Source organism: Pomacea canaliculata, linkage group LG14, assembly GCF_003073045.1.
Source record: "Pomacea canaliculata isolate SZHN2017 linkage group LG14, ASM307304v1, whole genome shotgun sequence".
NCBI classification, from domain to species: domain Eukaryota; kingdom Metazoa; phylum Mollusca; class Gastropoda; order Architaenioglossa; family Ampullariidae; genus Pomacea; species Pomacea canaliculata.
In genome coordinates, this window is record NC_037603.1 from 4,123,359 (window position 1) to 4,151,299 (window position 27,941).

Genomic DNA, 27,941 nt, shown 5'->3' on the forward strand with positions numbered 1-27,941 from the left:
GTTTCCCATTTGAAAAAATGTAATTTAACATGTAAATGAGTCTGGTAGGGTTTAAAACAGAATAAAAAGACCGCCTTCACCTTGCTCCACTTTTTGTATGTAGACAGGCCATTTTTATTTAGGAGTAATGTCTTTGTCCCCTTTCTCTGACATTCGCTGTAAATGTTAAGACTTCGCACCATGAATCAGAAATATACAGTTGATAAGAAATATGATGTGACACTGGCTGTCTGGTGCAACAAGAGGTTTGTGTCACCAAAGCAGCTACTTGTACCGACACCAGCAATGTGGTTACTAACTTATTTCCCGTAAAAGTTGTAGTTGTGGATTATTACTACAACTACTAGTTTGTTTACACTATATTTCTGCTAAAAAGTAAAAGAAAAAAGCATTGTAATCATATAAATAAAAATGAGTGGTTCGTCATGTCTAAATCTTGACACATAAAGGAAGAGCATAACCAGAACATTTTTCATATTTCAAGCATTTTTGTAAATCACAAAAAAGCTTTGAGATAGTTTGTCCTGAGTGGCTGGCTAGAATGAGTCTCGATCACGCAACATTTCGCTCCAAAAATAGAGGACCAACAACAGTTTCTCTGTCTCACCAGCATCCATTATTTTTACACCTTTGCCACTGACAACTAAAGCCGCTGGACCTTTGCAGTGTTTTCGTCATGAAGAACTTGCAAAAAACATAAAATGCAAAGCAGAGACAGAGACCAGCAGAGACAGAGAGCCAGCAGACACATCTTCAGCAAACACGATGGTAGATAAGAGGCGGAGCTTGGCAAACACGAGCAAAACATCCTGCAGTTTAAAACTGTTGACACTAGAGGGACGAGCGCGGTCGAGCCAATCCTCCCTTCCTCCCCGTCCCACCTGTCAGATGACTTTGCTGATCACGTGGCCAGCAAGGCCAACAACCTGACAGGTCCTCCTGTGTATAAAAGGTCGTCTGCACAACTATTTTCATCTCTTTGTCGGCGTGAAAGCAACAGCAACAACAGCAGCAACAACAATAAAAAGCTGCAATGACTGGAGGATGGACAAACCGTTTGGCTGGTTATTCTACTGTCTCTAGCAGTGACCGTTGGTAAGCAAATATTTATTTTCTTTAATAAGCGTAGGAATTCCTGCAAACCTATGCACACCTGAGAAGCAAGGTAGCTCTGAGACAAAAAGCAATGTGGAAAACAGAGTATACTCGTGTGTGTGTATATATATATATTTGTTCGTGTGAACTCGTTCATAAAAGAGCAAGTTGATGTAAACAAGTAAACAAAGATTAAAAGCGACAGAACTTGTTGGTTTCTTATTCTAAAAATAGGCTTCGGTAGAGCAGCTACTGTTCTCACATTACTTATCTTGTCCATTATCGTCAATTATCATTTGAAAGATTACTCACATTTTTGAGTCTGCACGGTTGCTATGGGAAACCGTTCAGAAAACTTTGTTTTAAGAGTTCGAGTGTACTAAGTTGTGGTACTGATGCCCTCTACAGCGGGAGACAACCAAACCGTAGTTCCGCCCCTCTCGCGGTCAACGTCGTCGTTCGGAGCCGCGCTGTACAAGCGCCTGGCATCTGGTAACCAAGACAACATCATCTACTCCCCCATCAGCGTGTACACAGCCTTGGCCATGACCTATCTGGGAGCAGGAGGGGTCACGGAGCAGGAGCTGAGGGTAAGTATGATGAACTTTATTTTCGCATGCGCGCGCACATTATTTGTTTGTTTGTGTGTGTGCGCACGCACACAGAATTGTTTACTGTTATCTGTGAACGCATTTCATCCCAAATTTTCGATTGGTTAATTTGAAGAAAATAAAACTATACCTTGTCCCTGGTTTACCTCTATCTGCTTCATTTTACTTGCAGACGGCTCTCGCCGTATCTCCCGGCCAGAATCTTCATAGCGACCTCAAGAACCTCATCCCCTCCTTACTTACAAATGACCCGGATGCTAACCTCACGCTACGTATCGCCAATGCCCTGTACTACGATGCCGCTCAGATCAACCTCACAGACAGGTATTACTGTCAGCATGGGTTGAGTGCACTCTAGTAAAACTTTAATATGAAGCGATGCATCAAAAGTGCACTGTTAGTAAAACTTTAATTTTTGTTGTAAAGACACTCTCGTGTTTTTTTTTTAATCATTGGTAACTGAAATATTTTCATGTGACACACAAAACACGAGATTTTGTATCCATCCGTCTTTTTCATTAAACAATCCCCGTTACTACGTGACAGCTACGTTGCCAACGCGAACCAGTATTACCAGGCAGGACTGAGGGCCTTCCAGAGACCCAACCCAGAGCAGGCCATCAACACCTGGGTGGAGGAGGTGACAGCAAACGCCATCACCAACTTCCTGAAGCCTGGGTACATCACACCTAGCACCATCATCATGCTTCTCAACGCCGTGTTCTTTCAGGTGAGAGTTACTTCCCTTATATGATTTCAAACCTCCGTTTTGCCGTTAAAGGCTTGAAGGGAAGCAATCTTGTGCAAAAATTAAATAAAAATACTCTTTTACCATTTATTCTGATCTTTCTGCAGGGCGCATGGTTGTCGATGTTCGACCCGTCCGCCACCCAGACTGCCAACTTCACCACCATCTCGGGTGGTGTCAAGCCGGTGCCTTTGATGCACCAACGGGGCCAGTTCTCCCTGAAGAGCAATTCAGATCTTGAGTCGCGCATTCTCGAGCTGCCATACAAGGGAGGAAATCACAGCTTCTTCGTTATTTTGCCCTTTCAGACAAGTAATATAAAGAAGTTGGAGAGAAAGCTGACTCATCGGGTACGTGAATCGAGACATTTACTTCAGAATAATTTTGTGTATGTGTGTTTGTATTCACGTCAGTTAAATACCAGTGAACGTAGCTAAACATGTGATCAAAACTATCAGTATCTATTTACACTTTGTTTTAGCCTATTATTATTATTTTTTTTGCCTAAAATAATGATGGTGGAACAGTCTTTATTGAGGATTCCAAATCATTTTTTTATTCCCGACACAATTTTGTCATACCTGCGCAGAACCTGGAAAGAGCCTTAACGTCCATGCCAAGACGGGAATTCTACAGTGTCTACTTGCCAAAGTTTGGTTTGCGCATGCGTGAAAGTTTGAACCAGCCGTTACAGGCGCTGGGACTGAACACAATGTTTGATGCCACGAAGGCCAACTTCTCCGGCATGGTGCTTGACAATGGTGTGGCCGTCAGTGAAGTTCTCCATGAGGCAATGATCGAGGTGAGATACCGTGTGTGATATTTTAACAAGAATAAAATGTTACTATATTTTTATAATGTATATATTACCAAAGCATTGTTTGTCGTTGCTCCTGCTGATGTGACTGTTGTAACAATTTCGGCATCAGGTCACGGAGTCTGGAACCAAGGCCGCTGCTGTCACATCCGTGAGCATCACCCGCACGGCCATCGTCCTCCCACCTGAGGAATTCAGGGCCGACCGCCCCTTCCTCTTTGTTTTGTGGGACAAGATTCAGAAGGTCATCCTCTTTCTAGGTCGTGTCGGTGACCCCACGCAAGGTGGCCTGTAGACATTGCACTGTGACCTCCTAGTCCTCATTACTTGCTGTGCATACCTACATCTTTTTTATTTCAGTTTTTAATAATTTTTAAAAACTGTAAACACTGCTTTCAACCCTCTTACTCTTTCTACTACAAAGCAATGGTTTACTTGGTTGTACATCCGTTAAGCCCATATCGGAAGATGTGTTATTGTGTGTGTATATTAACGGATTCCACTCACACCATGATTGCAGTTATTGTAACCGACTATAAGTGTCAGAGACTGTATACACTGTATGTCAATGATACATGAAGTACAGGACTCGAGGAACAAAAACAGTACAAGCCAAAGAGGTTTCAAAAATCGTCTGTCTTCTGTAAAAACAGGACAAACACCAAGAGACTGTTGTTGCTTTAAAACCGCTCACACTCCTTTTAATTATTTTTAATTGTGATACCAATGGTATTGTGATGGTATGTATTTGTATGATGTGTAAAACTAACAATAAAGCAATTTTTTTAAAATTAACTTTTGTTTTGAAACGATTGTGTAGTCTGCAATGTGGTGAATGGACACACACACACACACACACACACACACACACACATACCTATATTTACTGTGAAGTTTTCCTTGGAATGTGACCGACAGAGCTCTTTAGGACCGTTGCAAGTAAACATGATGGAGGAGTATACAATAGGAAATTTGTGTCCACAAACAAGCACGTAAACAATCAAAACACCGGACCTGTGTACCACAATGTTGGCCTTCATTAAGATGATTAAGATGATGGTGTCTGTCAGCCCGGCATGTATGACAGAGATAGTCATCCTGTATGTGGGTCCTAACCTGGATGACACATGTTCTCTTGATATGAATATCACAGTCGTAACACGAGACTTACTAACGACACAATTTAAAGTCCAGCCTGTTGTCATGTCACGTGTCAGCACTCACACGAACATTCTCAGCCACTACAAAACACATGTTGATACAATTTTAAGATGAATATTTCTTATTCCCACAAAAAAACCCACAAAAAAGACTCTAAAGTGACAATAAAAAAGAAATAGGAAAATAGGAAAGGGAAAAATTTACAAAAATTAGAAGTGAACGAAAGCAGCTGGTTTTCCCAAAGGAAAAGAAAAGATAAGATAACGGAAAAGAAAACTCACAGTCATTTCATTTCCCACTTTTATCAATGAAATTTAGGTGAGGTCTGAAAAAAAAAACTGCGCAAAAATACCTTCCACAAAAATTCTCTCGAACTAATATAGAAACATTTCCGTTTTTTGAAAGGTAAAGGTTTAAATACGAAAAGTGAACCTGTGAACCCTGTGAAAAAACAAAGTTGCGATGTAGACACACCTGGCCAAGCCGCTCCCACAGTCACGTGACTGTTATCTCAGGTAAACGCGTGTCAAGGATGGTTACGTGTGTCGTTGCACAAATAAAAGCCTGGACACCTGGCTGTCTTCAGACTTACAGATAGACGAGATCACTGACTTCCATACAGACAGACAAGACCATGGCAAGCTGTGTTGGCTCTCCTGCTGTGTCTGGCAGTGACCACTGGTAAGCAAACATCAATGATTTCAAATCTCAGGTGAAAAAGTTTTATTTTGAGAGTATTTTGAACCATGTTATAAAGGATTCCTTGTCACACATAAAGGCATCGAAGAGAGAGAAAAAAAACATGATTTGTTGCTAATAGGGGTTCTCAACTAAACAATGTACCAAAGCATCCAACCTCCCAAGTTCCTAAAAATTCCAATGTATTAGCAATAAATTAGTCCTCGGATTTTTAATCAGGATCGTGACCAAAGTTCTAGTATCCTGATTTTTTTCCCCAAACCATCGGTTTTCTGTGACCTTTGTACCTTTGATAAACGTGGCCAAACGTTTGATATATTTCATAATACAAATCGCAGAATATATGTTTTTTTCCTTCGTCTATTATCGTCTTCTGTGTCGTCTTCATTCGTTGTATTCAACAGCCAGTCCGAGACATCGCCGAGCGTCAGATCTTTCATTGTCCACGTCATCATTCGGAACCTCGATGTACAAGCGTCTGGCAGCAGGTAACCAGGACAACATCATCTACTCCCCACTGAGTGTGTACACGGCCTTGACCATGACCTTACTGGGTGCAGGAGGGGACACGGAACAGGAGCTGACGGTAAACATGATGTGTTTGGTTGTATTATCTGCATTGTCTGACACTCTCTCTCTCTGTCTCTATGTCTTTCTCTCTCTCTCTCTGTGTTAGTACACATACTGCATCTGTTTATGACTTGCATGATAGCAATGTAAGCAAACCGTGTAGTTTAATTTAAAATTTGTTTTCGCTCTCTAACCGCTCTATTTCATCATACATATTATCTACTAGTAGATAAATACTACAGATGTCGAAACCTGTAATATTTTTAAAAATCTACTATTTAAGAAGAATCCACCGAGCCAGAGTGAATGTGTTCCAGATTTTTTATGATAAGAAGACGTGGAGTTTTCACTCTTCTTCTTTGTTTTTATTTTTTTTTTTTTTGGAAAATATTTCCACAATACAAATTCCTTTATAAAAATTTAGAGAATTCGCTTTCATTTCAAGTTTGACTTTTTGTCAGCTTTATTTTCCTGGAAGCTGTTTAATGTCAAGCGTTATTTTATAAAAATTAATTTTCAAATATTTTCAACAGTGCTTAAAATCTCGTCATTACAAAAAAAAAAACACAACTTCATTAGTATTAATGTGATCTTCCCATTTCTGTTATCTATACATAACTTCTTATTATTTTAATTCGCCTATAAATTAACTTATTAAGTGAGTAGTCAGTAAGCTGTTTTTTTCTGTCTGCAGACGACACTGGCTGTACAACCTGGACAGAACATGTTCACAGTGACCTTCGCACCCTCATGACCTCCATGACCACCAATGATCCGGCCTCTAACCTCACACTGCGCATGGCCAATGCCCTGTACTATGATGCGGCTCAGGTTCACGTCTCAGACAGGTACAAACAAATATAACTGATAGATACTTTAAGAGAACCAGATGGTCTGTGCTAAACATTTGTCTGATAACACGTTGTGCTTCTGTGCGCTTATAACGAAACACAGTTTTAGATAATAAATAGCATTTGTCGTTTAAAAGAATTTATATTTCCAGTTTTTTAAAATTATGATTTTCATGGCTTTACCTTAATTTGAGAATTTTTGTCTCTTTAATAAATATCGCGTGTTGACAGCTACGCAAACAACATGAACCGTTACTACGGGACAGGGTTACAGCCCTTCCAGAGACCAAACCCGGAGCAGGCCATCAACACGTGGGTGGAGGATGTGACAGAGGGCGCCATCAGCCACTTCCTGCAGCCTGGTGCCATCACAGCTGACACTGTGATCATGCTCCTCAACGCCGTGTTCTTCGAGGTGAGAGTTTCAACACCTTTATAGCAGTTTTGCGAAATAATATTTTTGTATTTCACTACAGTCATACTTTACAAAAATGGTCAACTCATAGTGCTTAACTTTTATATGAATTATCAAACATAAACTAACATTGCGTGACTGAATGAATGGAAAGTAGTGAGGAAGGAAGATGAGTACATCTACGCCTTATTGCATGTCAGTTTATATTAATCTCAACTTATTTTGCTTTTCAGGCATCTTGGCTGACCACCTTCGGCCCAACTGCCACCAAAGATAGAGACTTTACAACCATTTCGGGTACCGTCAAGCAGGTGCCTTTGATGTATAAAAAAAGCGATTTCTCGTGAAGAACGTTCCGGAACTGGACGCGCGCGTCCTGGAACTTCCGTACAAGGGAGGCAACTACAGCCTTTTCATCCTTTTGCCCAACACCAAGACCGGCCTGACGGACCTGGAGAGCAAGTTGACTGGTCAGGTGAGGGGATAACAGAACCTTGAGAGAGGGCTATGAGTAGTGTTTGCTTTAGTTAATAAAGTGATAAAAAAACAGATTTTTTTTTTACTGATAGCTGATATAATCATCATTAGGAAAAGTTCTTTGACAAGTTTTAACAGCATTATCTGTTTTATTATCAATATCCAGATACTGGAAGGCGCCTTGACGTCCATGCCATTCGAAGAATACCGTGAAGTGTACATACCCAAGTTCACTCTGCGCATGCGTAAAGGCTTGAACGAGCCACTGGAGGCGCTGGGTCTCAACGCCATGTTTGACGCCGCGAGGGCCAACCTCACCGGCATGGTGGACAACCTGGGTGGACGGGCCTGGTGGTCAGTAAGGCTCTTCACGAAGCCATGATCGAGGTGAGAGGATTGTTGGACGATGTAAGAGACAAGATGTGTGTGTGTGTGTGTAAAAATATACAATCTACATCATCCTCAATTTTGTAAGTCGTTGTAGGTGCTAAAATTTCTCTCTCGAAACCTTTGTCCTCAGGTCAGTGAATCTGGAACAAAGGCCGCCGCCGTGACCTCCATCAGTATTAGTTTCGCTTCAATCGTGATATCAGATCCCAGTAGCATCTTCAAGGCTGACCATCCCTTCCTCTTTGTTCTACGAGACAAGGGCAACGGGGTCAACCTCTTCATGGGTCGCGTGACTGACCCCCAACATCCGGGCAATAACATCTCACCATGCAATCTCAGATGGGTTTCCGTTCGCACTGATTGAATAATGGCTTAAATTGTTAATTACTTCAATACATCGTTCTTTGACTGTCTAGGTGTTCTTTCGTATTAGAAAGCGCCAGTGCAAGGATAACATTGATTTCATATGTTTATAACATTTAAAGTGAATATAAACTGCTGACATAAGTAGTGACTGTATACTAAGATAATAAAGATACTAAGACAGTAGCGCGTTCTGTCAACAAACAACAAACGATTGCCTGAGGCTGCTCAGTTCATGTTAATTTTGTTATCGAGTGCTCAGGACTTTACAGACTATGACACAAATACTTATTTTGTAAACAACTCGCTTCAACAAAGCATTCTAAAGGCGACGAAAATCTCAATGACATTTGCAATTTTTACATCCGGGGCACTCTCCACAATCTCAGCATAGGCAAATCTCACAAAGTATAAAAAGTTATGCACTCTTGCACTCTCATCCTGTTTGGCAATAAGGCTCCAGTTCTCATGTTCCGGTTTTAATTACTTATCTTACAACCGCTCTAGCAACCATTGCAGTCCATAAGTCATGAAGGGGTTAAAATAATCTGAAAAAAGCCGAGGCAGAAACTGATCCGTGACACGCTCCATGGGTCGTGGTGTACAAAACAGACTTGCATACACCCGGGTGGTGCTCAACAATAGCCGCACTGTCTCCGGGTAGACCTTGGAAATGTACCCCACATCCTCTTCAGATTCCGGGACGAAAGACTTTTTCTTTGTCCGGCGATGGCGACTGTGAGCTTGTCTGCAAATACCCGGAATTGCGGGTCAAGAACTTAGTTCTTCTCACACATTCTCTAACTCTCACACAGCTAACATGCTGTCATATTTTAACATTCTTTTCGGCATTCAGCCAACTAGCTAGGTAAAAAGGGTTAACAATCAGCGCAGAACACTGCGGCAGGGGTTGGTCCGTGAAAGACATCAGCTATAAATTATCCAGCACCACCTGACCATCAGCACAGGAGAATATGTACATAAAACGAAAACAACAAAAAACAAACAAAAACAAAACAAAACAAACAAACAAACAAACAAACATATTTCACATTCCACCTTCTCTAATAAATCACGTACCCGGGTCCAGATAGAATATTTTTACCAATGAGTAATGAACAAGATCATTGCTTAAAAAAAAAATTAAAAGGACCGACCACACTTCTTTTTTTGAAATGTCAATTCTGCAGTATCGCCAACCACTATTTTTAAACCACATCTGATACTAACAAGTGAAATCGCTGAAGCTTGACAATGTTTTTGTCACGAACTGTTAACAAACATACAAAAGCAAAGCAAAGAAATACGATCCACACGGTATTTTTTTAATGATTCAGGCTTCTGACCCAATTTTTGTAGAGAGTACAACAGGATAATGCACATAATATAACATTTTTAACCATGCTCGCCACTAGACTTCCACTCATGCATGTATAATTCACATGATATAAATACAAACATGCATCACATCATTAAAATCATACATATGCACATGTACACAAATATGTATCTAGCTCATAACCTATACAGCTATACATAATTATATAGAACCACAAACATGCTATAAGCCATTCGACACCATGATGTAAACACACAGGTACAAATACTTATAATTATTGATCAAAACATTAATATAGTACAGGATGTAATCAACTTATATTACCATTTCTATATAAACATTGTCAGGTGTAAAGACTTTAACAGCACAACCTTTTCTTATTTCCAGTGCATTGTAAATAACAGAGACAATGCGCAGTGTAATGTGCATTCTGATATCTGACATCAAGAGTGGGAAATGAAAAATCTTTTTCAGGATTTGTAAAAATAAATGTATCATCTGAAGGTCCTTGACATTCCCACACCATACCAAAACAATATTTATATAAAATATAATCTAGTGTTACTATGTTGTTGTTTTGCTCGAGTTAGTAGGGATTGCATTCTTTCTTCTGGAGTTTTGCTTGTGGCATTCTTAGCAGAGAGAGAGAGACAGAGACAGAGAGCCAAAGTCCAACACAAAAATAAATAAAAAAACAAAAGGAATCCACCATATTCCACATATGTCAGCAAGTTAGGTATAAGTTGTTTTGGCTCCTTAAAATCTTTTTATTTGCAGAGGTGTGAAACTTCTCAAAGGTATCATTACTGGTGCAAACATATCATATTTCTGAGCTATATAAAAGTATTTGCTGACTTTGGACAACAAAAAGTTTGAAAAGCAGGCTGGGTGAAGTATAGCCAATGTACAATAATGGATTAAGACTACTTATAACTCCTTTCTTTCCTTTTCAGCTATGTCATCATACTTTAATAAGTTCTGGAGTCAGCTGGATATCATATTTCCAATACTGATAAGTGTCCCTTGTTAGTTTACTTATAAACAAGGTGAAAAGTACAGGGTTACAGAACTCACCTTGCTTAAGACCACGGGGCCATTCAACACAAAGCAGAGAGAGAGAGAGAAAAAAAAACATAATGGTAAATAAGAGGCGGAACCTGACAAAGAAGAGCAAAACATCCTGAAATTTATTGCTATTGTCAACAGGAACGGATGCACTGCAGCCAATCCCCTGACTCAGGTGACTTGTCATTTTTACTTATTCCTCCCCTGAAGGGCAGTCAACTGCGACATCCTCCCCTATATAAAGTCTGTGCTGTGCAACTATTCTCATCTGATTTTGTGTCGCCGGAACAGAAACAAACAAACAACGATGGCTGGAGGGACACACAGCGCTGTGCTCTGTATCCTGCTGTGTCTAGCAGTGACAGCTGGTAAGCAAATATTTATTTATTCAACGATCAATCCTAGTGAATTTCGCTTTCTCAAGTTATTCATCCTTTCCGTTATTAGAAATTACAATTCAAAAACATTGCTTACATGTGCGGTGTTGAGAGAAAAAAAAATTAACAAGTTCTGCTCTGAGAGTCCACGTGTACTAAGTTGTGGTGCTGATGTCCTCTACAGCAGGCGACAACCACACCTTGGCCATCTCGCGGTCAACGTCGTCGTTCGGAGCCGCGCTGTACAAGCGCCTGGCATCTGGTAACCAAGACAACATCATCTACTCCCCCATCAGCGTGTACACAGCCTTGGCCATGACCTTTCTGGGATCAGGAGGCGTCACGGAGCGTGAACTGAGGGTACAATGCGAGCTAGTGTCTGTGTGTGTTTGTGTGTTTGTTTGTGTGTGTTTGTTTGTGTGTTTGTGTGTTTGTTTGTGTGTGTTTGTTTCTTTGTTTGTTTGTGTGTGTTTGTTTATGTGTGTTTGTTTCTTTGTTTGTTTGTGTGTTCTTGTGTGTTTGTGTGTGTTTTTGTTTGTGTGCGTTTGTTTCTTTGTTTGTTTGTGTGTTCTTGTGTGTTTGTGTGTGTTTTTGTTTGTTTGTTTGTTTCGCTCACACACTCAAGTATTACATGTTACTTGTGTGTTCCTTTTCCTGAAACTACAACTTTACTGTTTAGTCACTTTTGTGAAAGTATACAATCCCTCTCAGTAGGAAAGTTTCTTGCACCTGTTTACCTGTCTGCTACATTTTACCTGCAGAGGGCACTCGCCGTATCTCCCGGCCAGAATCTTCACAGCGACCTCCTTAACCTCTTCCCCTCCTTCGTTGCAAATGACCCGGATGCTAACCTCACGCTACGTATCGCCAACGCCTTGTACTACGATGCCGCTGAGGTCAACCTCACAGACAGGTATTACTGTCAGTAAACCATTTGGCACATGACTCAATCTATCTCTAGAAAATGTCAACAAAGATCGTTGTCACTGATTCAATGTTTTTGTCTGTAATTGATAATTTAAAGTACAGCAGAATATAAGTTACAATAAGGGGGAGTGAGATGTAACGATAACCTTCTTAACTGAACAGTTATTTCTCTGTGTAATGCTTGCATCAACCCATGCTAACTTGTCAGTTGTGTTATCTTTCCCACATTTAACCGACTTTTTTTTGAAATCAATGCTAATCAAAATATTTTCTTGTTACACATAAATCACCTGAGCGATTGTTGATTTTTCCACGAGTAAGTCTTCATGAGTAGCGCCCCTTTATTACGTGACAGCTACGTTGCCAACGTGAACCAGTATTACCAGACAGGACTAAGGGCCTTCCAGAGACCCAACCCGGAGCAGGCCATTAACAACTGGGTAGAACAGGTGACAGAGGGCGCCATCAGCAACTTCCTGCAGCCTGGCGCCATCACACCTGACACCATCATCATGCTTCTCAACGCGGTGTTCTTTGAAGTAAGTGTGTTTACTGCCCATATTTTTGTTTATATTTCATTGTGTGCGTTGTATAGATACTTTGTGATCGATTATAAAATTATTTGTAACAAATTAATTAAAATACAAATAAAAATGTCATTGTGATCTCCTGTAGGCGCAGTGGTTGTCGATGTTCGACCCGTCCGACACCCAGACTGCCAACTTCACCACCATGTCGGGTGTTGTCAAGCAGGTGCCTTTGATGTACCAACAGGGATTTTTCTCCGTCAAGAACGTTCGAGAACTCGACTCACGCGTTCTCGAGCTGCCATACAAGGGAGGAAATCACAGCCTCTTCATTGTTTTGCCCAATCGCAAGAATGGCATACGGAGGTTGGAGAGAAAGCTCACTGCTCAGGTACGTGAATGAGGACATGCACTTCCAGATGTAAAAAAAATTCTCTGTATGCGTGGTTTTTGTTTTTACATTGGACATTTGATGGGACTTCCACCCGGATATATTTAGTTTATCATAGTTCATTTTTGACTTAAGATTTAAATAATGTAGACTAAAAAATTTGTTATTAAGGATTACGATTTATTCTTTATTCCCAACACAATTTTGTCATACCTGCGCAGAACCTGGAAAGAGCCTTAACGTCCATGCCAGACCCAGAAAACCGCAGGGTGTACTTGCCAAAGTTTGGTTTGCGCATGCGTAAAAGTTTGAACCAGCCGTTACAGGCTCTGGGACTGGACACGATGTTTGATGCCACGAGGGCCAACTTCTCCGGCATGGTGCTTGATGAGGGTGTGGCCGTCAGTGAAGTTCTCCATGAAGCATTAATCGAGGTGAGATAGCATATGTGTGTGTGTGTGTGTGTGTGTGTGTTCGAGTGCAATTTATATATTCGGTTGTCGAAAAAGCCAAAAGTTATCAAAAGGGCAATATATAAATGATTAATTTTTGCTTTTTAAAAAAATAAATAAACAACCTTTGAAAGAATACTTTATTTTTATCGACGATAATAATGATTGTTGTATAATAATTTATAATGACATATGTTAGCAAAATCTTTGTTGTCGTTATTGATAATAATGGTTTAGAAATTGTAATAGTTGTAACAATATGGGTTCTAGGTTACGGAATCTGGAACCAAGGCGGCTGCTGTCACGGCGGTTATCATTGTAGCCACGTCCATCATCCTCCCAGCGGAGGAGTTCCGGGCTGACCGCCCCTTCCTCCTCGTCTTGAGGGACAAGGTAAATGCCATCAACATCTTCGTAGGTCGTGTTGCTGACCCCGCACCAGGTGCCCTGTAGGATGGAGAGACCTCAGCTGATTCCTTATTTGCTTCACATAGCTACATTTTTAGTTACATTAAAAAAATTAAGCTTTGTGTAATATAAAGTTATTTTAAAATTACTCACACTACTATAAACTCTCCCTTTGTGCTACTATTCAGTGGTTAACTTGATAGTGCGCCTTTTGGGTAAAATATTTTCATTATTTCGTGCTTATACATGAAATCCATGAGAGTAGCTATTGTAACCGATTATTATGTACATTACTACACACCATACAATAATAATAATTTTAGTATAGCACATGAACAAAACAGTATGATGCAGAGTGGATTGAAAACATTTGTCTTCGAAAAACACTGTTGACTGCTCTTGTCAGGGTAAACTTGAGAACCGCCCAGACTAACTTCAGTTGATAGACCAATGATAGCACTGATGGCTATTACTTTGTGACAATAAAGCAAGTTTTGATTATACTTTCTTCTTCAAAGTATTGTGTAGTCTGCATTTAAATGTTGTGAACGTTTACACAAAAACATTCAGTTACACACCATCAGACACAGATATACACAATCTCGCACAAGTGGCATTTCTCTCTCTTTTACTCATATCAATTATCTTCGAAGATTACAACATAAAAATGCACACAAATTCACTGAGCAAAGTTTCAACAACCCAATAAATTAATCATGCTAAAATTTCTCGAAAACTTTTGCATCTCACACACCTTTGTCGTTGGAAGATGATTGCAGGACACAATTTGCAACAAAGTTTTGGATGGTCAGCAGGACTCTCCTGTAAACTTTTGTTAGAGAATGTGTACCGGCAAAGCTCTCTAAGACTACAGAAAGTGAATCACAAACATAATGGCTGGGAATACAATCAGAAATTCGTGTAAACAAACAAGAAAATAATAATTGCTGGACATGTGTATAAGAACCTTTTTGCATGTACATTGCGGACACAAATGTCCGGCAGAGATGGGCTGAATATTAGTAAAAACCTTGATTACCCATGTGGATGTGAATACCAGAGGCTCACAGACTGGATTTCAAGAAGAGAAGATCGCATATCCACAGTCAAAGAAAAGAATTCCCCATGATGATTGACCTTCATTGAGAAAGTTTCGGTGAAGTTTCATTTATTCTCTGGATTAAAATACTATCTGCTAGACAGGCTTATTTTTTGCCGCAGGTCAGGACACACTAATATATTGTTAGTGTATTCGTAATATCAAAATACAGATTCAGAACTCAATACGGTGACCTTTCACTCTTATACACTCTCTACATTCATCAAATAATCCGTTGCCGTACCGACAGTTCGGAAATATCAAAGATATCTGTCGATTGAAGTACTCCACTCAGATACCTCGACCAAACTCGTTTCATGATCCGGGGATCGAGACTCTGAGTGGCGAGTCTGTATACAAATCCCTCGGAACTCCGGGTCAACCCGGATCTTATTTCTTTTTGAACATACTTTAACCCTCATATAGGTATGATTTATCTTTTTAATGGTATGAATAAAGTTTCCACCTACATGAGAGTTAATTTCTTTCACTTTGTCATCCATACTCAATGTTTGTCCCTTGTTAGTTTTATTTATAAACAGGGTGAAAAGTGGGGGCCTACCAATATCACCCTGTTTACAACCACCGGGGCATTCAACATAAATCAGACACACACACACACAGACAGAGAGACAGAGAGACAGAGAGACAGAGAGACAGAGAGACAGAGAGACAGAGAGAAAGAGCAGTGACATCTTCAGCAAACATAATGATAGACATTAGTTTTAGTTATAAACAAGGTGAAAAATAGAGATGTACCAACATCACCCTGTTTACAACCACGGGGGCATTCAACATAAATCAGAGAGAGAGAGAGAGCAGACACATCTTCAGCAAACATAATGATAGACAAGAGGCGGAACATGCCCTCCCTGCCCACACTCACTCCCCCTCCTAAAAAAAACAAATCCTGACATTTAAAGCTGTTGTCAACAGGAATAGGTGCAGTGCAGCTAATTATCTCACTCAGGTGACTAGTCCTATGATCACGCCCCCTTAAGGTCGACAGCCTGAGACATCCTCCCTATATAAAGATATCCTCCCCTATATAAAAGGCTGTGCAACTATTTTCTTCTCACCTTTGCCGCCGTCAAATCAACAAAACAAACTGCATGAGTGGAGAGATACACAGTCCTGTGCTCTTGATCCTGCTGTGTCTAGCAGTGACAACAGGTAAGCAAGTATCTATGTTTTCTTACAACGATAAATCCTAGTGAATGACTAGCTTTCTCATTTTTCTCATATTCTCCATTATTAAAAATTACCACTGTGAACTTTAAAGCAAAGTAAAGAAAATAAAATCAACATTCAGCAGTCGATAGTGGTAACCCTGACAAAAAATAAGATGGACTGGCAGCATTCAAATCGTTTAGATACAGTCAAATCTCTCTACTATGCTACCCCGCTACTATGCCACTCTCGGTATTATGCCACTTTTGCTCGGTCCCCACTATAAATTCAATGTAAAAAAAAATTTACTATGCCACCCCAGACTCTCGCTACTATGCCACTTTTTTGTGACTGTTAAAAGACAAGTTGTGAAATTCCGCGCAGTGCTCGATTATTATACTGTATGGTAGTGGGGGACATTACAGTTAGGTGGATGGAACATAGCACGCACACAGGGAGGGTGGAGGCTGGCAATGTGGGGGGTAGTGGTAGCTGGCCGGGTGACAGTCACGTGACAGAGGGAAGGTGTGAGGGGGTCGACTAGCGACAGGATGCAGGTGCGCGGATGTGGTTGGAAGGGGTGGAGGATGAAGAGGTGAGGGGGAGAATGACAGGAGACAACTAGCGAAGCCGACGATTCTTGAGAGCTTTGGACCAGACTTGGGCAAAGGCCTCCTGTCTCTGACCGGCCCGCCCGCCAGTATATATACTATACATACAGTATTAGGTAAAACTGAGTTAACTATATTAGTCCGGCCCTCTAAAACCATCCCAATTTATCATGCGGCCCCTTGGGAAAATTAATTGCCCACCCCTGCTTTGGACTGACGGGTAACTTGAACAAATAAAGCCGTTTTTACGAACCCTCCGTATTATGCCACTCTCGCTACTATGCCACTTTTGCTCGGTCCCGGTAGGTGGCATAGTAGGGAGATTTGACTGTAGTTGTAATTAAAGTGACATCGTTTTCTTTGAAACTAACGGAACTTAACAGTGTCGTAAATAAATTGGGACCTGGACCTGGACCCGGATGTCTTATCGATGATATTTTTATAAAGTGCAGATGTTCTAAAGCGTATATCCGTCACTCCTTTTTTGAAATTTCCATTGTGAAGCAGAGATAAGAGTAGTAGGTGGTTACCACAGGACTAAGAGAGTCTGCAATCACACAAGTCAACAATAACAACAATCACATGACAGTTCATGGAAACGTCACAGGTCATCGCTCATCAGTTGTCGATAAAAGCACTCGACAGAACTCAACAAACACGTGTTTAAATATTCGCTGTCAAATAAAATTCCAGTACTTTCCACAATCCACACATATCATAGTCCTCACAATTAAAGCAAACGACTCACCGCAAGACTTAATAACAACATGACCATCAGATCCCAGTATCTTGTGATGTCACAATCCAGTTGTCAAATGCCAGCCGGTCAATAACATTCTCAGACAAGATGAAATCTTTAAAATCTTCCCATACATAGCTACTTACATGTTATTCATGTTATTCAGCCTCAAAAATCAGCAAATCTACTGTGACACCCACGCAACTCCTACACGTGCTTCTATTCGGATAAAACATAACCCACGTGACCAATGGAAGACCGTGCCATGCAAGCTTATCTTTGAGGGATGTGACCTTTGACACTCAGTCTTCGCACGTAGCAATATTTGTAAAGAAATGTTACTAGTTTGTGTTATATACAACGATAATTCTCGATAGTTTCGTACTAATGTACAAGTTTCGGGTTAAAATATTTTGCTATTTGAGTGGAATAGTATAAATATTGACTAGTTATAAAGTAAAGATTAAAAATAAAAATATAAAACAATATGAAAACAGCGGTAACACATTTTCTACGAAATAAATAAATAAATAAAATGACTTAACTTCTGTCAAAACAGTCTCACTGGGAGATTACATTTTATAACTATTCCTCCCAAAAAAATTTCTGGTGCTAGACACACCTGGCCAAGCCGCTCCCACAGTCACGTGACTGTTATCTCAGGTAAACGCGTGTCAAGGACGGTTACGTGAGTCGTTGCACAAATAAAAGCTGAGCACCTTGCTCGCTCCTGACTTCCATACAGACAGACAAGACCATGGCAGCTGTGTTGGCTCTCCTGCTGTGTCTGGCAGTGACCACTGGTAAGCAGACAGAACAATTTCAAATGTTAGGTGAAGAAGTTCCTAAGAATATTTTGAAGGCAGTTGGTTAGTTGATGAAATAAAAGAATGTTGACCCACATCAAAGCAATGGTGAGAAGAAGAAAAACACAATTCGTTCCTAAGGTTATTAACTAAACAAAGTGCTGGTGCATAAAAACGAAACGAAGTTTCTAGAAGTCTCAATGTATCGGAAATAAATTAGTAAACAGATTTTGAATCAGATGTTGAGAAAAGTTTTAATATCCTGAACCCCCTAACCATCCGTGTCCTGTGACCTCTGACATAGCTTTCCAAAGCTTGGTCAAACGTTTGACATATTCCTCGTTCAGAATGATCATAACTCAAATCTCAGGAGTTTTTTTCTCTGTTTTCTCTTCGTCTATTATCGTCTTTTTTGTTGTTTTCTTTCGTCGCCTTCAACAGCCAGTCTGAGACATCGCCGAGCGTCCGATCTTTCATTGTCCACATCATCATTCGGAACCTCGATGTACAAGCGTCTGGCGGCAGGTAACCAGGACAACATCATCTACTCCCCACTGAGTGTGTACACGGCTTTGACCATGACCTTACTGGGTGCAGGAGGAGATACAGAACAGGAGCTGAGGGTAAAAAAAATGTTTGGTTGTAATATCTGCATTGTCAGTGTGTATGTGTGTGTTGCTTTTGCACTCTAACCCTATACTTACATATCGGTTAAAAATAGAGAAATCGTGCTGTCTGAATTTCGTCATACACTTTATCTTCTATTAGATAAAGATTACAGATGTTAAAACCTGTACATTATTTAAAAACTACTCTAGAGGACAAAACCACTGAGCCGACGAGAATACAGACCATATGTCTGATGATAAGAGGACGTGGGGTTTTCCTTACTCTTCTTTTTTTATTATTTAAAAAAATACCCACAATACAAATTTTAATATATAGAGTCGAAGAATTCGTATCCTTTTTCGACTCTGACTTTTTACTTTATTTTAAATTTTCTGGAATCTGTGTTTATTCTCCAAGTGCTATTTCTGGCTTTGATGATTTAAAAACTAGTTTCCATATAAATTACATATAAATGTAGTTAGACATACAAGGTGTGTAGTCAATAAGCTGTTTTTTTCTGTCTGCAGACGACACTGGCTGTACAACCTGGACAGAATGTTCACAGTGACATTAACACCCTCATGAACTCCATGACCACCAATGACCCCGCCGCTAACCTCACACTGCGCATGGCCAATGCCCTGTACTATGATGCGGCTCAGGTTCACATCTCAGACAGGTATAGCTTGTAGGGGACTCCGAGTACAAACAAATAAAACAGATACTTTATGAGAACTTCTGGTCTGTGCTACGTATTGTGTAAACACGCTCTGCTTCTGGGCGCTTTGTGTGTTTATAACGAAATAAACCTATTACATACTGAATAGTATTTGTCATTTCAAAAGAATTTTTTTATATTTCCAGTTCTTTTCAAATTAAGATTTTGAATATTTTTACCTTTATTAGAGAATTTTCGGTCCTTTCGTGTGTTTGACAGCTACGCAAACAGTATGAGCCGTTACTACGGGACAGGGTTACAGCCCTTCCAGAGACCCAACCCGGAGCAGGCCATCAACACGTGGGTGGAGGAGGTGACGAAACGCGCCATCACAAACTTCCTGCAGCCTGGCTCCATCCAGTCTGACACTGTGATCATGCTCCTCAACGCCGTGTTCTTCGAGGTGAGAGTTTCAACACCTTTATATCAGTTTTGCTGTAACTTCATTTAAATTACTGACAGTCATGCTACACGAAGATGGTGAACTAATATTTTGACTGTCCTTGCAGGTGATAGAACATGAACATGAGTGACTGATGAACAGAAAAAAAATTATGGAGAGAAATCATTACAAATCTTATAGTGTTCTTAACTTAGTTTGCTTGTCTATTTTGTCCAGGCATCTTGGAGGACCACATTCACTCCATCTGCCACCCGGGATGATGACTTTACAACCATTTCGGGAACCGTGAAGCGGGTACCTTTGATGTTTAAGGAAGGCAGCTTCTCCGTGAAGAACGTTCCGGAACTGGACGCGCGCGTCCTAGAACTTCCGTACAAGGGAGGCGACTACAGCCTTTTCATCCTTTTGCCCAACACCAAGACCGGCCTGACGGACCTCGAGAGCAAGTTGACTGGTCAGGTGAGGGGATAACAGAACTACTGGATATTTTGATAATAGTTTAGTATCATAAAAAGAATGAGGAAAGCCACAGGAACATTGATAGAAGTCCATGGATAATGTTTGCGTCCGTTAATAAAATCATCAAAATAAGTTTCTTTCTTGTTGAAATCTGACATGATTGTCATTGGACAAGTTTGAAGACCGTTATCTTATTTGTTATTAATCTTTAGATACTGGAAGGCGCCTTGACCTCCATGCCATTCGCACAACACCGCGAAGTGTATATACCCAAGTTCACTCTGCGCATGCGTAAAGGTTTGAACGAGCCACTAGAGGCGCTGGGACTCAACGCCATGTTTGACGCCGCGAGGGCCAACCTCACCGGCATGGTGGACAACCTGGGTGGACGGGGCCTGGTGGTCAGTAAGGCTCTTCACGAAGCCATGATCGAGGTGAGAGGGTTGTAGACGTGTGAGGAAAAGAAGATGCTAGAGCTTTTTTTTTTTTTTTTTTTTTTTTTGAGTGTGTGAGTGCGTGCGCGTGCTCGCGCGAATTCGAAATTATTTTTTTATCGTCGTCCTTGCTTTTGCTTGGTGGCTGTAAGAGCTGAAGTATTCTTTTTAAACCTTTGTACTCAGGTCACGGAGTCTGGAACTAAAGCCGCTGCTGTCACCTCCATCAGTATTTCCCTAACTGCCGCGTTCATACCTCAGCCCAGCGACATCTTCAAGGTTGACCATTCCTTCCTCTTTGTTTTGCGTGACAAGACTAATCGGGGTCAACCTCTTCATGGGTCGCGTGACCGACCCACCAGCAGCCGGGCATTAACATGCACCATGCAATCTCAGATGGTTTCGTGTTGTGAGGCTGATTACTTACACAACTTCTGATGTTGAATAATGACCTAAAGTTTCGATTTCTTCAATAGTTTGTCATTTCAGACAAAAGAAAGAAAAGAAAATTTCAAATCTCAAGCAAACAAACAAAATTGATCCTTGGTCATGAAGTAAATAAAATGGCACAAACATCTTTCCTTGTTGTCAAACTTGTCGTTTTGCTCGTGTAATCTATGAATGGTCTGACAATAAAAATGTCCATTAAAAGTGTTTTTCTACTTTTGTTTATGGTAAATAAATAAATAAGCACTCTTTGAATGTCGGTATGTACTTTGTCGCAGCTAGTGACAATATAATAATTAATTTTCAATCAATTTACAAAAAATAATTTATTTTGTTTCTAGATTATCTGTTACATGTTTATAACATGCAAAGTAAACAAAAACTGCGGGCAAACACGGACTGTCTCAAAAAGTGGGTCGAGACTCATTCAGGTCAAAGGTCAACATGTCGTTGACTTTGCCGACGATCTAATAGAAGTGTCACAGTCAATAAACAGTAGATAAGAACTTACACCACAATAAAAAAAAAAAAACTTGCAGAAAATATTCAAACATGTCCACGACCTGATTGTCTAAACCCAACATTTTTTGAATAGACAAGTTAATTATTTGGAGTTGTCACACATGGACTTACCAAAAATATTTAAACTAGAGAAATATAAAAGCATCTTGATCAAAGGTGAATAGGTAATACAGACAAGTACACATAAGACGCAAAATCAGGTAAAAACAAAATGTTGTATGAGTAAATTTTTAGCTGCAAACAAAAAAATTTTTTGACGTAAATAATGAATGAAAGAATGAAAAGAAAGATCGAGTCAGTGTTAAATCGAAAAGTTATGTCTAAAATAATGAACTAATCAGTGCATGAATAAATCAGTGAACACGGACCTTACAAATCAGAAAACTACAACTACCCATAGCTCCATAGCATACTCCTTTTTTTTGCCATAAGAAAAGAATCTGCTCTTCATTATTTCTTTAAAAATTGAGTTGTAGATTATTTAATACTTATGTCATGTTAAGAGATCGTGTAGAAGAATGCGTGGGTTAAGCAAGAGGTCGAGGGACTGACCTCAGTACACAACTCACATCCTCCGTTTAACGGATTTACCATTGGACGCCGTTGACAGAAAATCGCTTTGGATTCGCGCCTCTTCATTTCTTTTCCTATTTTTATTGTCTTTCTTCTCACTTTTCCCTCCTTTCTCATCGAACACGACGTCACTGGAACAACATCTTAAATTTCTTCACAGTGAAGTTTTGGTAACAGGTGGAGGTGAATCCGAGACACGTCTACAGTCACGTGACGCCTAGCTCAGCTATATCCACACCCAGAGCTGCTTCACTCGTGTTCACAAGACTTTTCACAGACTTCAACAGACATGGCCATGTCGGCTCTCCTGTTGTGTGTGGCAGTCACCACTGGTGAGCAACAAATATTTTGTCCTTCTAGTCTAGAATTTTTTTTATTGAAGAACTTAATTTGGAGCTCTTTCCGCTTTACAAGATTCAAATCGACACATAGACACGATACCCGTTTGTTGCTGTGTGGACAGGTCTTCAGTGTGTCCAGAGTGCAGTGACCCCCTCTATACCACCTCCACCATCTTCAATCTCATTGTCCACGTCATCGTTTGCATCGTCGCTGTACAAGCGCCTGGCATCTGACAACGAGGACAACATCGTCTTCTCCCCGATCAGCGTGTACCATGTCTTGGCCATCAATCTGATGAACTCAGGGGGCGAAACGGAGGAGGAACTGAGGGTAGGTACACGTGATCTGTAATCTTATATTTGAAACTATAGATGTGTCTGCATGAACAGACGCGTATATACCAGTGTGTTCCCAGTATATCCTTAAACTTATCAGTGTCTGAATGAGAGAGAGAGAGAGGAAAAGCTTGCTTGTATATCTTTTTAGCTGAGACATCCGAGAGTAAAACCTAGTTTGTTTACTGTCTGCAGACAGCACTGGCCGTACAACCTGGTCAGAACATTAGCGGTGACATCTACACCCTCTTGACCACTACCACAACGGATGACCCGGCCAATAACCTCACGGTGACCATGTTGAATGCTATGTATCATCCTCCCACCCGCTACTTCATATCATTTAGGTATGACTTTAGTAGACTGTAAATAAGTAGAACAGATACAATACTTTGAGACAACAAGCTGAGTGTTACCAAACATTATTCTGTTAAATTCCATTTCCTGGTTTTCGAAGTCGTTTTCAAACATAAAGGACCTCTGTGGTATCAAAGAATTCTATATTTTCAGTTTTCTATAAATATGACCTTATCTGTATGCTTTTGAGAATCTTTTCATTTGATCTCTGTTTATTACAAAGAAAAAACACATAAAATGTAAAAAATGGAAGAAAAGTTCTTCTAATATTTTGTCTTTTTTTAATAAAGTAAAAAGTCTTTTCTAAATAGTTACTCAGATAACGCCGAGGATGTCCAGGAGATGGAGTTTTTAAAGAACGAGATATCTAACCCGGAACAGGTCGTTAATAACTGGATAGAGAATGTGACAGAGGGCGCCATCACCAACTTCCTGCCTCCTGGCGCCCTCACACCTGATATTTACTTGGTGATCCTCAGCGCCCTGCTCTTCGAGGTAAGAGTTCAAATACTTAAATATTTTTGGTTCAGTTTTGGGATTTAAATTTTCATTGAACATTCGAAATAAACTACTGAAAATCCCATACTTTCAAAAGATGGAAAAGTATTATTTTGACTGTCTTTGCAGGTCATCAAACATCAGCTTACATGAGTGACTGAGAGAATAGAAAAAAGTGAGGGAGAAAGACGAGAACAAGTCTTCGCCTTATAAGGGGAAGGAGTGTCAGCTTATATTACTCTCAACTTATTTTCTATTTTGTTCAGGCTCCTTGGGTGACCCCATTCAGGTCAGATGTTACCATGGATAAAGACTTTACAACCATTTCCGGTACTGTGAAGCAGGTGCCATTGATGTATCAAATAAGCAGCTTCTCCGTGAAGAACGTTCCGGAACTGGACGCGCGCGTCCTGGAACTTCCGTACAAGGGAGGCAACTACAGCCTTTACATAATTTTGCCCAACACCAAGACCGGCTTGACGGAAGTGGAGAGCCAGCTGACTGGCCAGGTATGAAAATAATAGAACTTATTTGCTATTTTATCAGAAATATTCCTAAAATAAGTTTGTATTATAAACAAATTTGCTGAGAAATACATCCGGGATACAGAGAGAAAAGTGAATGTTTACTTTTAGCTTAGTTGATAATTTCTGTTTGATAGTTGTCAAAGGTTGAGACAAGCCATAGGTAGAGGAGTATGAGTAGTGTTTGCTTTAATAACTAAAGTCATCAAAATAACTGATTTAGCCTGGTAATGGTAAAACTTGCATCTAAAATAACTAATATCGCCATCTACCTTATTATCAATCTCCAGATACTGGAAGAAGCCTTGACGTCCATGCCTGTCCCACAATACCGCCAAGTGTACATACCCAAGTTCTCTTTGCGCATGCGTAGTGACTTGAAGGAGCCGCTGGAGGCGCTGGGTATCAACGCCATGTTTGATATTTCGAGGGCCAACCTCACCGGCGATGCGGTCAGCAAGGTTCTTCACGAAGCCATGATTGAGGTGAGGCGATGAGGGAGAGAAAGAGAGAGAAAGAGAGAGAAATTAGAATACATGTTCAAAATAATGTCAACGTGATGGTGGTGGCATCATCGCTGTCCTTATCAAATTGTGTAATTATCATTGTTGTTGCTTTTTAACATTGCTGTCGTCGTTGTGTGACATTTTTTTAAATTGAAACCTTTGTCCTCAGGTCAGAGAATCAGGAACTAAAGCCGCTGGCGTCACCTCCGCTGGTTATGTTCCGGTCTTTCCCTCTCCTCACCAGATCGCAGCGCCATCTTCCAGGCCGACCATCCCTTCCTCTTCGTTTTGCGCGACAAGTTTCACGGGGTCAACTTCGTCATGGGTCGTGTGACTGACCCCTCAGCAGCCGACAATTAAGATTGCACCATGTAATCTCGACTGGTTTCATTTTATGGATTTGATTACTTATTAAAGTTCTTCAAATCTGATGTTGAACAATGGCCTAAAGTTTCAGTTATTTTAATATTTTGCCAGTTCAGACAGAAAATCTAAAGTCTGAAACACAAAAATTATATTGATTATCGGCGATCAAGAATTGAAAAGCGTACAGAAATTACAAAATATTTTGCAGGAAATTTTGTCTTAAGCTGTCATAATATATTACTGAAAATTATAAAATATCCACACAATGTTTTCGCTTGTTGCTTGTAGTAAATAAATAAGTTCTCTTTGTTGTTGCAAGTGTGAAGACAGTAAGTATTTTGATTTTCTTTGTAGATTATGTGTCAGATATTTATAAGTAAATACAATTTTCTGGCATGCACGGACTGTATAAGTATCAAGTGTCCACGAACAAAAAAAGTAGGCCAGTAATGATATATGTCACAGGTAAACACATGTTGACAATCGCATCCGTGCAACTCCAGACTTTGCCGACAACCTCAGAGACATGTCATGTCATGTCAATCAGTAGTCGATGAAACTGATTACTGACAAGTACATGTACAGTTTTAAAGTGTCCTTAAAGTCATCCAGCAGATGGTAATTTTGTGAAACCTTTGTGGAGATTAGAGAGCCCATGTTTTAAATAATAATCAAAATATTTGCTTGTCTTCTACCGTGTAGACACTGTAGAGTAAACAAACATTTTGGCTGAGCTTAATTTACTCATTCAGAAACTGGACTTAATTCAGGCATTGCAAGTATTTAAAAACCCAAAAGTAATTAAATTATTCAATGCTGGTATAAATTTTACAGTAACTTTTAATTGCTTGGTGAAGTTAATCTCATGATTATGAAAAAAAAAAGTAGAATACAGAACTGCAGATATCTATATATTTTTTGGAAAGTTTACATTGTCATGACCTTCCTATCTATCTATCTATTCCTCTTTGTGCATCAGGTTGCACATAAGGCCTCAACCAGAGTCCGCCACCGATGTCGATCGGCTGAAACCCGCTCTAGGTGACCCCATGTCCAGCCCTTTCCTTTCATCTCCCTTTCCACTGTTCTTCTCCAAGTTTCCTTTGGGCGGCCTCGTTTTCTTCGGCCGTCTGGAGTCCATCGTAGGGCGACTCTGGAAAGGTCTGCTGTCTGCTGGCGGAGCACATGTCCAATCCATCGCCAACGCCTTCGTTGAACCTGCGTGTGATGGACTCGGTTTCACTTCTTCGGTGGAGTTCTTCGTTGCTGATGGTGTTTTGGCCAAAAGATGTTAAGTATGGCGCCTGAGGCATCTGTTTTGGAAGACGTCAAGCTTGTTACTGATGGTTTTGGTCATCTTCCAAGATTTGATCCGTAAAGGAGGGTGCTGATCACATTTGACTTGAAGATTCTCAGCTTGATCTTCTGGCTGATGTTTTTTGCCTTCCATGTGCTCCTGAGTGAGGCAAAGGCCTGACTGGCTTCGCCAGTCGGGCTCGAATCTCCACCTCCGCATCCCCAGTGTTTGACATTTTGGACCCAAGACAGGAAAACTGTCAACTTCCTCAATCTCTTCTCCATTTAGTTTGATGCGTCTTGGACTCTGGCGTTCACTCTCATACTTTTCGTTTTCTTTGTGCTGACCTTCAAGCCAAGGTTTCCAGCTGTTTCTGAGAAGGCCTTTGTTTTTTCCTGCATGTCTTTTGGTGGCGGTGTGACAGCAGGGCAATGTCATCAGCAAAGTCCAAGTCTTCCAGTGCTGTTGTTGCTGTCATAGTCATGGTCCATCTGAGCCCTCTCCTCTCGCTGTCGGTGGAAGTCTTCATGATCCAGTCCATGGCCAGGATGAAGAGGAACGGCGACAGAATGCAGCCCTGCTTCACCCCGGTACTGACGTTGAAGGGGACCTTCCATCAACTGATTATTTATCAAAGCAATAAATCACTCATTTACTATTTTAAAGATTAATTAAATCCCTACCTATTCGTTAACCTTACACTATTGTGGAATGAAGATTATGTAAGTTCGGGAAGATAGAGCACACACAACATACATAGTATATAAAAGATAAAGCAGTCGTCATAAGAAATTTGCGCTCACGCACACACAAACAAACACAGCCCCCTACCCCACATACAAACAAACACACACCCACACCCACACCAGAACACACACATACACACGAACTTAAATCACTAGCCATCGGCCCACCCTTACCGTCCCCATCCACCCGAATGATTTTTTTAAATCAGCCTTGCGACACCATGTTTGTTTGCTTGGTTGACTGTCGTTTGTTTGTTTGGTTGTTTGGGGATTAAATATGGAGGTAGGTACAAAGATTCAATTGACCATCACATCAGTAAGCATCAGCATGAAAAGCAACACCATCCTCAGCAAACACCCCGAGGGGAAGCAAGAGATGGAGGGCAACCTCTGACCTTACCCTCTGGTTTACTGAAGGGTTTGTTAGCACACAGGGCTAGACAACTCCACGCTGAAACATGTTGTAGGGGAGAAGACTTCAGCTATGACATTAGTTTAAACTTGTTTAAACAACGGGTCTGACATTTGCCATCTATCTGCTTCACCTGGTAAACTTTGTAGGGAAACAGTTTGCTCATCGACACCGTGCCCTACAACCACCGCCACTCATCTACACATTGAAACAACATGGTGGCTTCATATCTGTCTTCTAAAAGTATTTGTTGATAAGGAAGAGTGACCCAACCCTCGCGATCAC

At 40.6% G+C, this 27,941-nt stretch overlaps 4 protein-coding genes and 1 long non-coding RNA gene across 5 annotated transcripts; all 5 read left to right on the forward strand.

Annotated features, from left to right (window-relative positions):
• The first annotated feature begins 940 nt into the window (after nucleotides 1–940).
• LOC112555746 (leukocyte elastase inhibitor-like) lies at nucleotides 941–4,066 on the forward strand. The gene is made up of 7 exons (XM_025224244.1): nucleotides 941–1,095; nucleotides 1,504–1,685; nucleotides 1,879–2,030; nucleotides 2,253–2,436; nucleotides 2,562–2,804; nucleotides 3,044–3,256; nucleotides 3,384–4,066. The coding sequence occupies exons 2-7, from the start codon at nucleotides 1,641–1,643 to the stop codon at nucleotides 3,564–3,566; spliced, it is 1,020 nt and encodes a 339-aa protein (XP_025080029.1). The 5' UTR covers nucleotides 941–1,095; nucleotides 1,504–1,640; the 3' UTR covers nucleotides 3,567–4,066.
• An 894-nt stretch (nucleotides 4,067–4,960) lies between these two features.
• LOC112555756 lies at nucleotides 4,961–5,624 on the forward strand. The gene is made up of 2 exons (XR_003097527.1): nucleotides 4,961–5,113; nucleotides 5,536–5,624. It is a non-coding gene; the product is annotated as an uncharacterized LOC112555756 (long non-coding RNA).
• A 752-nt stretch (nucleotides 5,625–6,376) lies between these two features.
• On the forward strand, nucleotides 6,377–8,247 carry LOC112555754 (antithrombin-III-like). The gene is made up of 5 exons (XM_025224253.1): nucleotides 6,377–6,549; nucleotides 6,784–6,967; nucleotides 7,201–7,442; nucleotides 7,611–7,831; nucleotides 7,965–8,247. The coding sequence occupies exons 1-3, from the start codon at nucleotides 6,452–6,454 to the stop codon at nucleotides 7,312–7,314; spliced, it is 396 nt and encodes a 131-aa protein (XP_025080038.1). The 5' UTR covers nucleotides 6,377–6,451; the 3' UTR covers nucleotides 7,315–7,442; nucleotides 7,611–7,831; nucleotides 7,965–8,247.
• Nucleotides 8,248–10,813: 2,566 nt separating this feature from the next.
• On the forward strand, nucleotides 10,814–21,385 carry LOC112555532. Its single transcript, XM_025223966.1, has 15 exons — nucleotides 10,814–10,969; nucleotides 11,163–11,338; nucleotides 11,740–11,891; nucleotides 12,261–12,444; nucleotides 12,581–12,823; nucleotides 13,045–13,257; nucleotides 13,546–13,724; nucleotides 15,719–15,752; nucleotides 15,838–15,955; nucleotides 18,550–18,731; nucleotides 19,245–19,396; nucleotides 19,655–19,838; nucleotides 20,055–20,297; nucleotides 20,510–20,731; nucleotides 20,918–21,385. Exons 1-15 carry the CDS (start codon nucleotides 10,909–10,911, stop codon nucleotides 21,167–21,169), a joined length of 2,595 nt encoding a protein of 864 aa, XP_025079751.1. The 5' UTR covers nucleotides 10,814–10,908; the 3' UTR covers nucleotides 21,170–21,385.
• Nucleotides 21,386–22,469: 1,084 nt separating this feature from the next.
• On the forward strand, nucleotides 22,470–25,291 carry LOC112555745 (leukocyte elastase inhibitor-like). The gene is made up of 7 exons (XM_025224243.1): nucleotides 22,470–22,605; nucleotides 22,737–22,945; nucleotides 23,146–23,297; nucleotides 23,619–23,802; nucleotides 24,072–24,314; nucleotides 24,620–24,814; nucleotides 25,005–25,291. Exons 1-7 carry the CDS (start codon nucleotides 22,563–22,565, stop codon nucleotides 25,167–25,169), a joined length of 1,191 nt encoding a protein of 396 aa, XP_025080028.1. The 5' UTR covers nucleotides 22,470–22,562; the 3' UTR covers nucleotides 25,170–25,291.
• Nucleotides 25,292–27,941: the final 2,650 nt, after the last annotated feature.